At 35.6% G+C, this 16349-nt stretch overlaps 1 protein-coding gene across 4 annotated transcripts in view; it reads right to left on the minus strand.

The window, feature by feature from the left end:
* Positions 1–138: 138 nt before the first annotated feature.
* LOC106869155 (alpha-aminoadipic semialdehyde synthase, mitochondrial) overlaps positions 139–16349 on the minus strand; it is a 101852-nt gene continuing 85641 nt past the window's right edge. For all 4 annotated transcript variants that reach the window (XM_014914763.2, XM_014914765.2, XM_014914762.2 and 1 more), the window contains 11 exons: positions 15272–15401; positions 14101–14211; positions 9812–9920; positions 7519–7595; positions 6887–6950; positions 6517–6684; positions 5067–5162; positions 4149–4264; positions 3006–3094; positions 2653–2829; positions 139–600 (listed from right to left, as the gene is read on the minus strand). In XM_014914763.2, coding sequence (XP_014770249.1) covers positions 482–600; positions 2653–2829; positions 3006–3094; positions 4149–4264; positions 5067–5162; positions 6517–6684; positions 6887–6950; positions 7519–7595; positions 9812–9920; positions 14101–14211; positions 15272–15401 — 1256 coding nt within the window. In that variant the 3' untranslated portion in view covers positions 139–481. The remainder of the gene's footprint in view (positions 601–2652; positions 2830–3005; positions 3095–4148; positions 4265–5066; positions 5163–6516; positions 6685–6886; positions 6951–7518; positions 7596–9811; positions 9921–14100; positions 14212–15271; positions 15402–16349) is intronic.

The following is a 16349-nucleotide window of genomic DNA, read 5'->3' on the forward strand; positions in this document are numbered from 1 at the left end:
CTTCATTTCAAACAAATTATAGTCTCATAAATTTTAGCTTCTGATTGTCTTAACTGTTCAGAATTATTAATTTCATAAATTCTAAAACACAGTAAAATTCTGGTCATTATTATTAAAACTTCAACTTTCCTGATCATTTTGATACTGATTATTGCTTAATCACTGCACATGCTCAATTTGTGTGTGATGTGAATATGTATAGAAAATAGTTTTATATAAAAACAAACCAGGAACATGTATTGAGCTTCATATGTGCAATAAAAACAGTACTATACACCATATTTTTCTTTTTAAGATAGAGACTATCCTAATGAATAGGTTTTGAATCACAAAGGGGTCTATCTGCATCACAATGTTTACAGATCATAAATTTTAAAAAATACTTTTTCTTGATATATATCTCATTTCATTACAGTTGCTTTCATATCCGTGAAGGTAAACAATTTTTTTTATTACTAAGAACAGAAATCAAAGTCAAGCTTTAGTTCAAATTAATTTCACTTTCTGTTGAACAAATACCCTCTTGTTTGAGACGTTTGAGAATGGGGCTGTAAATATCTGGTGATAAGGGTACAACGATTCCTTTTTTCTGAATTTCACCTGCAAACAATGAAATGTTACATTAGTTTAAATCTAAAGACAGGAGAAGAGTCAAGTATGAATATATTACAAGTATGAATACAGTTATTTTGTTTTTATCAGAATATCTTGGTAAATCTGATGAACTTAGTTTAGTCTCTTTTTCAATACAATATTTTGTACATAGCTTACGTGACACCTATATTATTTCTAGGGATATATACTAGTTTTTTTTTTAAAGTTCTTTCAGCTAAGATATATAACATGAATCTTAGGGTAGTAAAAATGGGCCCACAACAAAGGATATTAGTGAAGTAAGAATGCTGTAATGGTGAAACTTCACTGTTGGGAGCCCATTTTTATAATAATTCTGGTAGTATTCATTTTCAATAGCCTATACAAAGATGCAACTTCTTACAGCACTAAGCAAACAATCTATCTTTTCTACAAAAGCTAGATTACATCCTATATATATATATATAAGAATAGAGATACGAGATTTCTTACTTGTTTTAGAAAAGAATAAACTAACTTAAATGTGCAATAAGAATCAGACTCAGAAATTTATGAAGGGGGAATGATTTGGATTTGTAATGTAGGTAGATAAACATATGCTGAATAATGGAATGTATGAGCTAGGAACTGACAATAGCAATAGTAAATGTAGACCAAGTAAAACACTATATGAGAGAATAATGGCTCCTGGAAAAAAGCCACTGGAAATATAAAACTACTTGTTCTATAAATCAATATAACTCAGCTGTTGTATTGGGATGCACACTGCTCATGATAAGTACAGAAGAATAGTAACTTTGTCTATTTATGTTGTGGCCACCATCAGAATGAGGAGGAACATACAAGTGGCTATCTGACTTGCTAGAAATAACAGCCAAATCCCCATCAAACCCATACCTTGGTGTCTTAAAAAGAAAATACACTAGATAATGTTAAGTAGATGCACATGGTAAGAATGTCAAAGGTATTTTAGCAGCTTGCTCAGTCAGAGCTAATGTGTGGCTGAACTACAACAGGCATACAGAAACGGAATGTAAGGTAGAGACAGTAAATACATGTCCAGTCTGTCACACTGTATCGATATCATTAACTACAGTATATTAGTATATATGCTCCATTGGATGTGTAATGTCAATGTGAATACCCGTCAGAGTGTAAGTATCTTGAGAGAAAAGCTGAACATTAGAAGCATCAGTTGTGGTGTGCAAGAGAGACGATTGCGCTGGTATGGACATGTGGTGAGAATGGATGAGGATAGCTGCGTGAAAAAGTGCCACACCCTAACAGTTGAGGGAACCCGTGGAAGAGGTAGGCCTAGGAAGACCTGGGCTGAGGTGGTGAGGCAAGACCATCGTACATTGGGCCTCACCGAGGCGATGACTACTGACCGAGACCTTTGGAAATGTGCTGTGCGTGAGAAGACCCGGCAAGCCAAGTAAGATCGTTGCCAGTGCCCCTGGACTGGCTCTTGTGCGGGTGGCACATGAGATGCACCATTTTGAGCGTGGCCGTTGCCAGTACCGCCTGACTGGCTCCATTTCGAGCGGGTGACACGTAAAAGCACCCACTACACTCTCTGAGTGGTTGGCGTTAGGAAGGGCATCTAGCTGTAGAAACTCTGCCAAATTAGATTGGAGCCTGGTGTTGCCATCCGGTTTCACCAGTCCTCAGTCAAATCGTCCAACCCATGCTAGCATGGAAAGCGGACGTTAAACGATGATGATGATGATGATTGTGAGGTCAACTGAGACACGATATAGCCAGAACAATAAATTTTGGAAAGCACCTAGTCATTTGACTGACCACCTGAATACCATAGGTTTACTCAATTAGAGCTCACTGAGGACAACACAACAATTAAGCTGTTGACAGTCAATATTTTTTGGCTTCAAGTGGCATGCTTGTAAAACTGATTTGACCCCTATAATCCTTTTAATACATGTTCAAGACCAAAATTTATACTAAAATAGACTGGAGTAAATATTCTTCAGTATGTTCTTTCTACTACAGCCTTTGGGTTGAAACGTATAAAAGAATAAAATTTGTTAAGAGGCTTACTTTCCAGAACCATCTTGGTAGCAATAGCACATGGTAGACCAACAGTTTTTGCCATAGCTGATGATCCATTTGAGTCACCATACACACAAAGTCCAATGTTTCGTAAAACACGGGTTTTATCAGGCCAAGTAAATTCAATCTGATGACGCATCAATAAAACATCACGTTCTCCTTTTTCTAAAAATATAATTTGTAAAATTTTAATATTGTAAAAGAAAGAATTTTAAGCAAAATAGCAAATCAAAAAACTGAAAACTAGATCAAAAGAACTGCTAAAAAGAATAGCAAATCAAAAGACATAAAACTAGATTAACTGAAATTGAAAATATGTAATATATTTTTACAGTACTTACGGTATGATAATCGCTTTGCCAAATAGTTAGAGATTGTGTCCAAGGGGCTCCCTCTTTTGTCAATTAATTCTTCTTCTAGGAGACCAAGACTAAGTAACCACAAGAGAACACACAAATATTTTAAAAATAAGTTACACACAATGTATTCAACACAGATATTTTCAGAGAGAGAAAAAGATTTATATGCTTACTAATATGTTGCAGCAATATGTGCAATGGCAATATGCCAACAACACCAAAAGGAATTCACTCACCACTACAAACTAACAGTTTCCAATTGCTATATGATTTACAAGACGACCACACAAAAAGCAAATGTGCATCACATGATATGCAAACTCACACATCTTAACAGCAGCAGAGCTTTCATGATTGCTTTGTAAATAGCATTCCCATTGATAAAGCCACAATATTTGTTGCCCATTTTGCTTCAAATTCTATGCAATGCACACCTCTCAGGATCACTTTTTCCGTTTCATTTATCTTACTACCACATATAAAATCTTTTCTAATCTCTTTAATGCAATATGATGACAAGTGCATTTATCATTATCCTTAAATAGTGCACTACAGCTTACCATATTTCTAATCCTCTTTATAAAGGAACCTATCCCTAATTACGGAAACTTAACTAAAGTATGTCCTGTTACTAATTATACCAACTAACAGTCAACCACCCTCACTTCAAACATCTGGAAAATGATGGAAATGATTGTAAATAATAACCTCCTTTATTTCTTTCCGTTTTCAATGACCACTAATATGGATTCCATAGAGCTGGAAGTACCAGAGATCTGCTCTCCTACATCATATATCAATGGTCTTTTGATCTTGAGAAGATCAACAAAAGCAACACTAGACTTTGGTCTTAGTTAACCAACAAAGCTTTCAAAAGTGTCTGTCTCAAAACCCTATAGCTGTGTCACTCATCTTTTGAGTTGTAAGAAACATTTCATTGTAGAGCATTCATTAGGACTTTCTCAGACCCACTATTTATCAACAGTCAGTATGATTACCCACAGTAGTAACTCATAAAAAGTATAATACAACAAGATAAGAAATTGTAATGCAATAAAGTCACTAGAATATGATATTGATACAGAGAAATTAATAGCTTTTATCGAAATAAATGGTAACACTTACTCTTCAATAAAAGCCAGACGTTCAGCATTACATTCAAGTCTTCCATAAATGAGATCTCTGAGTGAGTCCACAAGAATGTCAGGGGATTTCCCCATCAATTCACACATATAGGCTTTCTGAAAATTAAACACACAAAAGACAAATAACTGCATTTCCAGAGACCCAAAATATTTGATTCTGAACAATTACTAATTCTACAGACTATATATTACAATTAATGGCAGGTGTTTGAGGGTACTTAAAACATATCCCAATTATCAGGATTATAAGCAGATGAGAACACATTTCCTCCATGATATAGCATATTAGCTTATGATAGATTTATGTATTTAGCAAGATTTGAGCCAAGTAGCTTCAAGATAATGAAACCGTCATCAATTACTGCTTTCACAGTTTACAGTGATTATTTATCTTTGTTCATATGTGTGTAGCCTTTCTCAAAAATATACAATACTGCATATGCATTGGACTATACATAACTCATTCATCTTTAGTCATTGCAGACTCTTCATTTAGTGCCTAATCTTATGTTATGCTATATAACTGTAAAATCACTTGTTTTCTGGCAACCATGCTCTCTCTGTGGAAAACACATGCTCTTTTCTGCGAAGAAAAGATTTCAGAAAAATCTTTGTGGAAAAGATTTGGTTTGCCTTTAGTATCTAGAAAGAAATTCCACTGTTAAAAGAAATAATGTTTCTCTGAATGTCTTCACTCAAGTTCTTCACTTTTATGAGATCTTCCTCCAGCATTAATTTATAGTTAGTAAAATTTATATATTACTTTCTGTAGTACCTTTGAACAGTCAATACAATTCCATTGTATCTAAAAGTCTAGTACTTTATTAGTCAGCATTCTGCACATCTAATATTTCTACTGATAATCAAATTACTAGTATAATAAACTCCAATAGCTTACCCAAGTAATTGGGGGTCCATTTTCATGTAAGTGAGGGCATTCCCTAGATTGCAACAATCCAAGTTGTAGAAGAGCTTTGGCATGGTTTGAAAACCCCTAGAATTACAAAACAGTTTCTTTGTTTTTAAAAATTAAAAATTCAGACTGATGGGCAGCTAGGCAGAAGACTGCATCAGAAACAGAAGTCTGGTGTAGTCTTTTGTCTGGTCGGCTCTTGTCAAACTGTCCAACCCATGCCAACATGGAAGGCGGACATTAAATGATGATGATGATGATGATGTCAGTTTAAATGTTAAATCATTGTTGGAAGGGTTTTACAAATCTTTCTATTCAGAATAGAAAGTATGTTGACATGGTGAGAAATGTTAAGGATACGTATGTGGATGAAGTGACAATGAAAGTATATGTAGAATTAAGAAATATTTGGTGAAACCTGGATTAATAGTGTTTTAGAGATCTTGAGCAAAGAGAAGTAATTGAGCAGAAACCTCTAATTAGTGTACTACTAAAATATACAAGTATTTAAAAGGAAATTATTTTAACTAGCAGGACCCGTGAATATTTCATGGAATTAATGGTACACCTGTTGGGTTATTTCTGAAAACTTTATCCAAAAATCTGAAAGCACATGGTTCCTTTGATGCGAAATTGAGCATCATCAATGTCATACCGATCAATGATTACTTAATGCACTTTATATATACACTTTGTATACTTTATGCACAATTTTATGAACTTAATATTCACTCTTATTTTTCCGTTTTTCTCATAAACAAAAACATCCTGTACATATGATACAACCTTTAGCTAAATTGCATATATCTACCAAGTAAATAAGCATGAATATTTCATGGAATTGCATTTAAGCTTGCGTTCAGTGACAGGTAATATAAAAAACTTAATTCAGTTAAAAAAAAAACACTTTTCACTATCCAATCACTACCACCATCTCCACCCACTCTCTTTGCTTTTCTTTAACCTCTCCATCAGACATCACCCCCTCTGCTAGAATTATACTTTTAACTCTCCTTCTCTACCTTCAATTAACTTTTAACCATGTAATAAATATTACATTCTCCCTACCTCACATCATGGATGCTTCTCTCTCCCTCTTTTTCTTTCTCCTCTCTTTCCCTTCAACTAATCACATGAAAATGTTACAATTACATTCCTTTTACCTCATGTCATGGACGCTTCTCTTTCCCTAATCACATGAAAGCATTACCGACAGGTTAAGTAATGCAATGATAAGCAGAATTATTATAAGATTAAAGAAATAGATGAAGGTGAGTAAGAAAGTAATGCAATTTTCATTTGCATTACTTTCTAACTCACCCTTGTAATAATGAACCATCATCAAAGTTACTAAACAGTTTAAAACTTTTTATATCTTTATCATATAAATTTTCCATATATTTCTTTTAGAAGAAACAACTTTATTTTGGCTTACGTTATAGCGTATGGTTCCTCTGACGCAAGTTTGAGCATCACCAATGTCATATCGATCAATATACACTGTGGAATCTCTGTTTGGGAAACCTTCAAGATTGAAGCCTGGTAGGAAATCAAGTTTACGAACTACATCCAGTAAAGTGCCGCCTGATTCAATTTCAACCTCCTGGAATATAAATTGATAGACAAAGTGTATTGCTTACATGATGTCTTGAAAAAGAATGTAAAATCTAAGAGATATTTAATTTATGAAAAAAAAAAAAAATCATTCAAGTTTATTTTTAGTCAAATTGGCAAAATGACAAATATATATATATGATTGTAAATTAACAATTTATTAGAACTAAAGAAAAAAAATTACATCTTACTTTTCCTTTCTCTAAGTACTTTGCTCCAGCTAACAGATTCAATAAGACACCTCTAGGAGACCAGCTGAAAGATGAATTGAAGAACAAAGTATTAATATGACTATTATATATGATAAATTTATCTGATTACACATGCATACATGCAGACAAAATGAATGAGCGTGAGGAAGATCATATCAACAGAGTTTGAAGCTCTCAAGAAATCACTACCAATGGATTGTGTCCGTAACTAATACTCTTAAATCTGAATCTTTTGAGTTCACCTAGTTCTGTGCAGATGTTCATTTTAGTTCAAGCACAATACTAATAAAAGAAATACTTGTAAAAGACGAAGCTGATTCAAACAACCAAATCTCCAAGCCAACAAAAGAACATCTTTAGTTACTAAACTGGCTGAAATAGCAGCTAAATCATCCTCAAGTCACATACTAGCATCTTAGAAAAGGAAGAACACATTAAATAATAATGAAGTCCTGTTTAGCTCTAAAGAGATGAATGGTGATGGCAGGAATTTGATCTTAGGTTCGCTTGATCAGAACCAACTTGCTACAAAATAACAAATAGATTTTTTTTTTTGCTTATTTAAAAGAAATCAATTCATTTTGTTGAAGAGATCAATAATCGCAACTTACCTAAATTTGTATCTAAGTGGACATTCTGAGAATTCAGGAGCTGGTAAACCACCACACCAAGATGTAAAAGAATTAATCTGTAGATCAAAATGAAATATGTAAATATAGTCCAAAGCCAACCAAATTAAACAATATACATACATACATCATCATCATCGTTTAACGTCCGCTTTCCATGCTAGCATGGGTTGGACGATTTGACTGAGGACTGGTGAAACCGGATGGCAACACCAGGCTCCAATCTAAATTTGGCAGAGCTTCTACAGCTGGATGCCCTTCCTAACGCCAACCACTCAGAGAGTGTAGTAGGTGCTTTTACGTGTCACCCACACAAAGGCCAGTCAGGCGATGCTGGCAACGGCCACGCTCGAAATGGTGTCTTTTATGTGCCACCCGCACAAGAGCCAGTCCAGGGGCACTGGCAACGATCTCGCTCAAAAATCCTACGAAGGCCAGTCAGGTGGTACTGGCAACGGCCACGCTCAAAATAGTGCATCTTATGTGTCACCCGCACAAGAGCCAGTCCAGGGGCACTGGCAACGATCTCACTTGGCTTGCCGGGTCTTCTCTCACACAGCACATTTCCAAAGGTCTTGGTCAGTAGTCATCGCCTCGGTGAGGCCCAATGTATGAAGGTCTTGCCTCACCACCTCAGCCCAGGTCTTCCTGGGCCTACCTCTTCCACGGGTTCCCTCAACTGTTAGGGTGTGGCACTTTTTCACGCAGCTATCCTCATCCATTCTCACCACATGTCCATACCAGGGCAATCATCTCTCTTGCATACCACAACTGATGCTTCTAATGTTCAGCCTTTCTCTCAAGATACTTACACTCTGACGGGTATTCACATTGACATTACACATCCAACGGAGTATACTGGCTTCATTCCTTGCGAGCTTACGCATGTCCTCAGCAGTTACAGCCCATGTTTCACTGCCATGTAGCATGGCTGTTCGTACACATGCCTCATACAGTCTGCCTTTTACTCTGAGTGAGAGTCCCTTTGTTGCCAGCAGAGGTAAGAGCTCTCTACATACATATATATATATATAATTCAAGTATAGGATAAAATCTTTATAAGAATTTATCCCTCTATTGCTAGGGTGTGACACTTTGGCACACAGCTGTTCTCATCCATATGCAACACATAACCATACCAGCGCAGTCGTCTCTCTTGCACACCACATCTGATGCTTCTTATGGCCAACTTTTCCCTCAGAGTTCTTATACTCTGTCGTGTATGCACACTGACATTATACATCCAGCAGAGCATACTAGCTTCATTCCTTGAAAGCTTACTCATGTCCTCAACAGTCATGGCCTCTCTCTCTCTCTCTCTCTGTGTGTGTGTGTGTGTGTATCCACACCATTGCTTGACAACCAATGTTGCTGTGTGTATGTCCCCGTAACTTAGCCGTTTTTAGCAAAACACACTAATCGGATAAGTACTAGGCTTATAAAAAATAAATCCTGGGTTTGATTTCTTCGATTAAATGTGGTGCTCCAGCATGGCCGCAGTCACATGACCAAAAGAAGTAAAACAATAAAAAACTATGTCATTTTAATCCCAAGCAACGCCCGGTATCTCTGCTAGTTAAAAATATAAAATGCCGACAATTTACCCATTGCACCTTGTGTGTATATATATATATATATATATATATATATATATATATATATATGTATATGTGTGTGTGTGTGACTTTGTGTTTGTCTCTTTATTCAATATATATGTGGATGAGTGCTGAGAAACTTGCTTCTCCACCACATGGTCCCGGGTTCAGTCCCACTGCATGGTACCTTAGGCAAGCGTCTCCTACTATAGCTTTGAGCTGACCAAAGCCTTGTGAGTGGATTTGGTAGATGGGAACTGAAAGAAACCTCTGTGTGTGTGTCTTTGTCTCCCCCCACCGCTTGACAACTGGTGTTGGAGTGCTTATGTCTCCGTAACTTAGTGGTTCAGTGAAAGAGACCAACAGAATAAGTACCAGGCTTTAAAAAAATGTCTTAGAGTTGATTTGTTTGACTAAATCCCTTCAAGCCAGAGCCCCAGCATGGCCTCAGTGAAATGATTGAAACAAGATAAAAGATAAGAGATAAATCTTCCATTGAATGAAGTGCCTGTCCATCACAGGTAACATGCAAAGATGATCCCATGTTTGTTAATAAAATGTATACAGTGTGTTTAAACTCAATTCACATGAGTTAACAGCACCATAGATTGCTCCTTATATACATTACATTCTTTACTAATATTAGGAATAAAGTTCATGAGAAAATGTCACAGCCTTACTTTTCCTCCTCCAGTCCTAACTTCATCAAAACACTCCATAGCAAGCATATGATCAATGCCAGGATCCACTCCAACTTCATTGACAATGGTGACACCAGCATTTACGGCCCTAAAGTAGACAACAACAACATCAAATCAAAGATCAGATTAGTCTTCAAGGTAAGTTCTCAAATTGAAATATCAAAGTACTTTTTATTTTTGATCTTAGTAGCCACTGTTATTTTCTGATTCCCTTCTGAAAGTTTATTTCATCATTGTCTTTTGAGCAATAAGCATCACAATGAACACTTAGGTATTTAAACTAATTAATTTCTAATTCTTGTGTAGATACAGATATTTATTTCAAATTCTGGCACAAGGCCAGCAATTTCAGGGAGGGGATAAGTTGATTACATCAACACAAGTGTTTAACTGGTACTTATTTTATTCACTCCAAGAGGATCAAAGGCAAAGTCGACCCCAACAGAATTTGAACTCAAACCATAAAAGCATTTTGCCTGGTGTGCTAACAATTCTGCCAGCTCATCATCTTATTGTGTTGATATTATGAAACTATAATTAATAAACAACAGTAAGTTAGTGTTTGCATATTTAATGCACTGAATAAAAATAAGTGAATTAAAATATTTATGCAGTGAGGAAAAGACAATGTTAGTCAATGACAATATTTTAATTATTCCAACAAGTATGAGAGACAATTCCTAGAATATTTTGGTCTTATAAGACATTCTCAGCAAGTAGTGACTTCACTGCACTTGCTGAAGTAGTGATGAGATAATCGCTAAGTAGATGTACAATATTGTACATGAATAGCTGCATAAAGTATATTTAAAGAATAAATTACAGGCAGAAAAATTCTCCCAGTAACTTTAATTATCAGTATTTGGTTAGCACAGGAGACAATATACATATATATACATACATATAACGTACCTCATGTTCGAAAAAAATGCTTAAAATGTAGAATACTACATGCAAGAAACTTACTCAACTGTAACATACATGAATGTCCTAAAGTTAGTCGGCAGAGAAGTGGGAAAAAGTCAATCTATACTTTCTTTTAAAATATAATTAGCTTATAAACAATACTTTATTGCTAAGCCTGATCATTGCTGATAAAAGGTAACAAGTCTCATCACAATGCAAATAAAGAATTTGTTGATGCTGATAATGATATTAATTCAATCTAGACTGTAGTATCAGTGGCAAATAAATCACTTTTAATAGAGTCATGAGGACACAAATTTTGAGAGAAGCAGGTTAGTTGATTACACTGACCCCCTATGCTGATTGGTACTCTTATTTCATGGACCCAAAAGAATGAACACAGAATGTAAAGAGTTGGAATAAATACTGCAAAGCCCTGTTAAAATTCTACCACTATATCATCCTGTTAGTGGCAAATGATAATAAAGAAAAGTATGGTTTGCTGTGCAACATGTTAAATGAAGTTTAAATATAAAAGTTTATAATCTCTAAATTTGTCATGAGGCTACAATGTATATGACAGTCACAAAACTTAAATATGAAAATAACCTTTACTTTTCTTGAATACACTAAGCTCAGATACAAAGTACTTGAGCCAATACACATGGCACTCTGATGACATAGGTTGAACAGGAACCATAAGGGATGTTGAAGGGGGTTCATTTTCTTTCTTGTTCTTATTTGTTACTTGCATCAAAGGAATAAAGGTAGAAATTAGATTCTAATCAATTAAGGCAACTTTCAGGTGATTAATGTCAGTCTGATGCTGTTTTTTGATGAGAAGGACAAAATGGTTGGGGACAAGGTCCAACATGAGAGAACTTTGTCTTTAGTAGCTGCAGTCTGTCACTAGTAAGTCATCAAGGTTGAGCAGTTACTGAAGGTTCAGTGGTTTTGATGTGACAGTAGGCATTATGCTTGATAGGATCATTTTGGTACCACAGCTGAGTAATCTCTAAAAATTCAGCTAAAATATCATCATATAGAAAATGGATCAAAAGATGTTTGATAGGGAATCAGAGAAAATAAGGTTGATACACAACCTACCACAAAGAAACAAAAAAAAAAATATTGTGCCAGCAAAACCTAACAGCAACTGTATTGTATTCTTCAATAGAGTACGTTATTTTTACTTGCTCAACTACCTAGTTAGTTAGACACTACATCCACATAATGATTAAGTGGTGTGTGTAAGAAATAGAATCCCACAGTGAAAAACAACACCTGGTTATGATTTAGAATTTCCTAATGCATGTTAGAAGAGGAAAAACAAAAGTTAAAGCTGTTAAAAACAGTTTTCCAATGCAAGAAAGTATTATGCCAACTAAAGTAGTGTGTACCTCCATTCTCTTGAAATTATAGCTATGTTGCCGGTTTCAATGTTATATTGCAGACTCCCAATCCATACCAGTATGGTAAATAACAAAGCAAAAGAATGGCATAACATGCAATATCAAGAACAATAAAAATAATAATAGTCTCAATTATTAGATAGACATGCCAATCCAAACTGAGAAGGGGATCAAGGCAAGCTATCCTGATATAATTATCAAACACTGGAACAAAAATACCTGCACGCTGATAGACATCGCAATCCCTTCTGACCAAAACATTGTCCAAAAGGAAGTTGAGAAACAGTCAAAGTACAAGGATCTCAAAACTGAAATGAACAGGATGTGGGGCATAAAAATAAAAACAATACTAATAATAATTAGAGTACTAGGTATGATATTAAAAAGAAAGAATAAAATGAACAAAAAAACCCAAGAAAGAAAGCCATATGAGGGTTCACAATGTTACAAAGTTTTAAAAAATAGCTCTGCTAGTTATAACCCACATTATACAGAAGACAGTTTCAGTTCCATAACACAACTCAAACAATACACACTCTGCATACAATATATGCCCTACACAATAATCACTAAATAAAATAACAAAATTCACACAACACATACTATACACAATCAACACCCACTAAAGTAAAGCAACACACACTTCTATACGACCAAATTCTGACACCGTAATACACACTCTACTACTCTTGAATATTATAACATGTTATAGACATTATAACATGCTACAGGCTTGTGACATAGAGAGCAACTGGGAATTCCTGTGGGACAGCTTGCTGAGTGCCACAGACCAAATATGTGGTTGGTACACAGTCCCATCCAAACCTAGAGTAATGTGGTGGAACAATGTGGTAGACAGGGCCATTAGAGCTAATAAACAGGCCTGGAAAAATGGGTGTAGCAGGGAGCTGTATCATATTGCCAGATGGGATGCTAGGAGACAAGTATATCTAGCCAAGGGAGAAACAGAAAAGAAGCAGGTTGTCTATGATCAGCAACATGAGGGCCAAAGTGTTTCAGATTACAAGACAGTGTGTGAGAGAAAATTGTGATGTCATAGGAGAGAAATGTGTCCATATGGATGATGATGCACTTGCATGTAATGATTCTGCAAAGAAAGAGGCTTGGAGAAGCCATTATGAAAGACTGCTGGATGTAGACAATGAGTGGGAGGAGGAGAGTCTGCTAAATGTTGACCCAATTGAGGGACTGGCTACCTGAATCGACAGATCCATGGTAGATAAAGCAATTAAGGATATGAAGACAGGAAAAGCCCCTGGCCCATCATGAATCACTGTTGAGATACTTAAAATATCTGGTGGTGTGGGTTATGGTCTAGTCACCCATATTGTAAATCAGGTGGTTCACAAAGGAGTCATACCCAATGACTGGTGTAGCAGCACCATAGTCAACTGCTACAAAGGTAAAGGTGATGCCTTAGATATAATTAGAGGTATCAAATTGCTGGATCAGGAGATGAAAGCTACGGAAAGAGTCATATCCAAGGGAAAGAGTCTGCCTAGATGAGATGCAGTTTGATTTTGTGCCAGGTAGAAGCACCACTAATTTGGGGAAGGAGATTAGTTGTTTGGTATTTATTTTATTGATCCTGGAAGGATGGAAGGAAAAGTCAACAGTGGTCAGATTTGAACCTAGCAACTCTGAATACGAACTGAGGGAACCATAATGACCTGTACAAATCACGCCAGCAAGGAAAATGAACATAAAGAGCCAGAACGAAATGTTGTATGGTATTATTATGTTCAGTGCTCTAACAATTTAGCAACTTTATCGCGAGGAAAAGAAAAACTAACTCCATTCAACAAATGAAACATCTATTGCAGTATGAAACAAAAATGTAAAGAACGCTAAGCCTTTATCTATTGAAACTTTAATACCTCTGTTCAATTTTAAAATGGTTTGCAGAACACAAAGTATAGTTATACTAACTCTTGATGTAATTCTCTCATTGCTGGGCTCACATAGCTTGCAGTTACCATATTCTTATGATTGGCTATACACACCTTGGCAATTTCAGGGTGATATATAAAAGGCAACAAACTGAAATGATAAGAAAATAAGAAACATATAATTGTGTTTTAATGAGTAAATTAATGCTTTCCATGCTGGCATGGGTTGGACGGTTTGACTGAGGACTGGTGAGCCAAAAGGCTGCACCAGGCTCAATCTGTTCTGGCAAAGTTTCTACAGCTGGATGCCCTTCCTAACGCCAACCACTCCAAGAGTGTACTGGGAGTTTTACGTGCCACCAGCATGAGGGCCACTTAGGCGGTTCTGGCAATGATCACGCTCAAAAGGTGCTTTTTACGTGCTACTTGCACGGGAGCCAGTCAGGCAGCACTGGCAACGACCACGCTCGAATGTTGTTTTTCACGTCCTACCGGCACATGTGCTGGTAAGGCAACGTTGGCAATGATCACACTCGAATAGTACTTTTTACATGCAACCGGCATGGGAGTCAATCTGTGGCCCTGGCAACGATCACACTCGGATGTGCTTTTAACGTTCCACTGACACAAGTGCCAATCAGGCAGTACTGTCATCGGCCACGTCAGCGATTTTGATTTGATTTCACTTAGCATAATAAGGCAAATCACCTTTTCAACTCCACAATTGAAAAATTACCCTGATGTTTTTAGAACTATGTGAACTTAGTCACTGAGAATTAAGTATCTTGGCCAAAGATACATTGTCAGGGATAGGAGGTGAACTACTGACCTCTCAGCTGATAGCCTGCCAACTTGCCCAAGTGTTCAGTAATGCACAAAAAGGAAATGTAAAAATTTCAAAACCTCACATTTCTAATTTTCCAGTCTATTCAATATGGATATGAGAAGATACTTTTGAATACACAAATTAAATTGGTTGACTTATTTACAACATTAAAGCTAGAAATAAATAAAGCATCTGTTGTGATCAATGAACACTTTAAATTGGATAATAAAAGAATACAGAAAACTATGCAATAGCATTGGTGTTAATAGTTTCTAGCAAATCAAATAATCATGTAGAGTCTCCTTTATTGGATTGTTGTAGTAATAGTAGAAACACTTGTAGTAGAGCAGGAATGGTGATAGTAAAGCAATCTCAGGAATCTTACCTGATAACTACATCATGTTCTTGGACAAGGTTTTCCAATTCTTCTCTGTTCCGATTTATGTCTAAAATAACACAGTCGATGTTAGGATTCAGTTTTGACACTATGTCCAAATCATCCTTCAGTTGTGAAGCTGCAGAAAAGATATCAGAAATAAAATATTAAAATGTTTTTTACTTACAGAAAATATAAGGTTTGCTTTATTAAAATTCTAATGTTAAATGCTGAAAGGTTGATGTTCAAAACAATATTGTGCAACATTGTACCAAGTAAATAATATAAATTAGTATACATTTATTTAAGCACAATGTCATAAACAAAATCAAGTTTATCTTCTAAAAAAACAAAAAGAACTGCAGGATTCTCACAGTGTTGACTTAACAACACTTTACATGCTATACACTGGTAAAGTTGAAAAGTCACTTTTGAATATGCTTTTTGTTTGATTTGAGACATGTGAACTTTTTCAATGTATTTTGTACGTCTCCTAATATAATAATGAGCGTAGTGTTTTTATATATTTGTATATATATATATATATATGTATTTGTCCAGAATCACACCGGACACAGAGGAAGAGAGAAAATATTAATTCAGTGAAGGAGCAGTAGTGAGAGTAATAGCCCTGACTGAGAGGGAGTGAGAGAAAGTAATAGCAATAAGTGAAAGGAAGGAGTGATAGATGAATAAGGAAGGAAGGGGTGAAAACAAAAACAGCATTTCAACTCTGTGTGAGTATGTACGTGTACAAGAGAAGTATGTGAATGTTTTTATGTGTGGTTATTATGTACTTTATTTATATATAAAATACGGATCTTTTTTAAAACGGGGGCCACATTTTTCATTAATGTTTTACGTAGTGTTTTTGGTACGGAAAGACTTTCAAACTTCGTATACTTATCTATTTTGTGTTATAGAACAGAAAAATATTTTTGTATTCAAATTTATTTCATGTAAAAAATTGTCTTATTTCGATAATTTCAACCAATCACTGACGTCCATTCAGTCGATATACATTAAGTGCCGACTACATAAACAAACGATTCTTCGTTTTATTTGCTTTTTTCATTTTAAATTTGCT

This window comes from Octopus bimaculoides, chromosome 1, assembly GCF_001194135.2.
Source record: "Octopus bimaculoides isolate UCB-OBI-ISO-001 chromosome 1, ASM119413v2, whole genome shotgun sequence".
Lineage (NCBI taxonomy): Eukaryota > Metazoa > Mollusca > Cephalopoda > Octopoda > Octopodidae > Octopus > Octopus bimaculoides.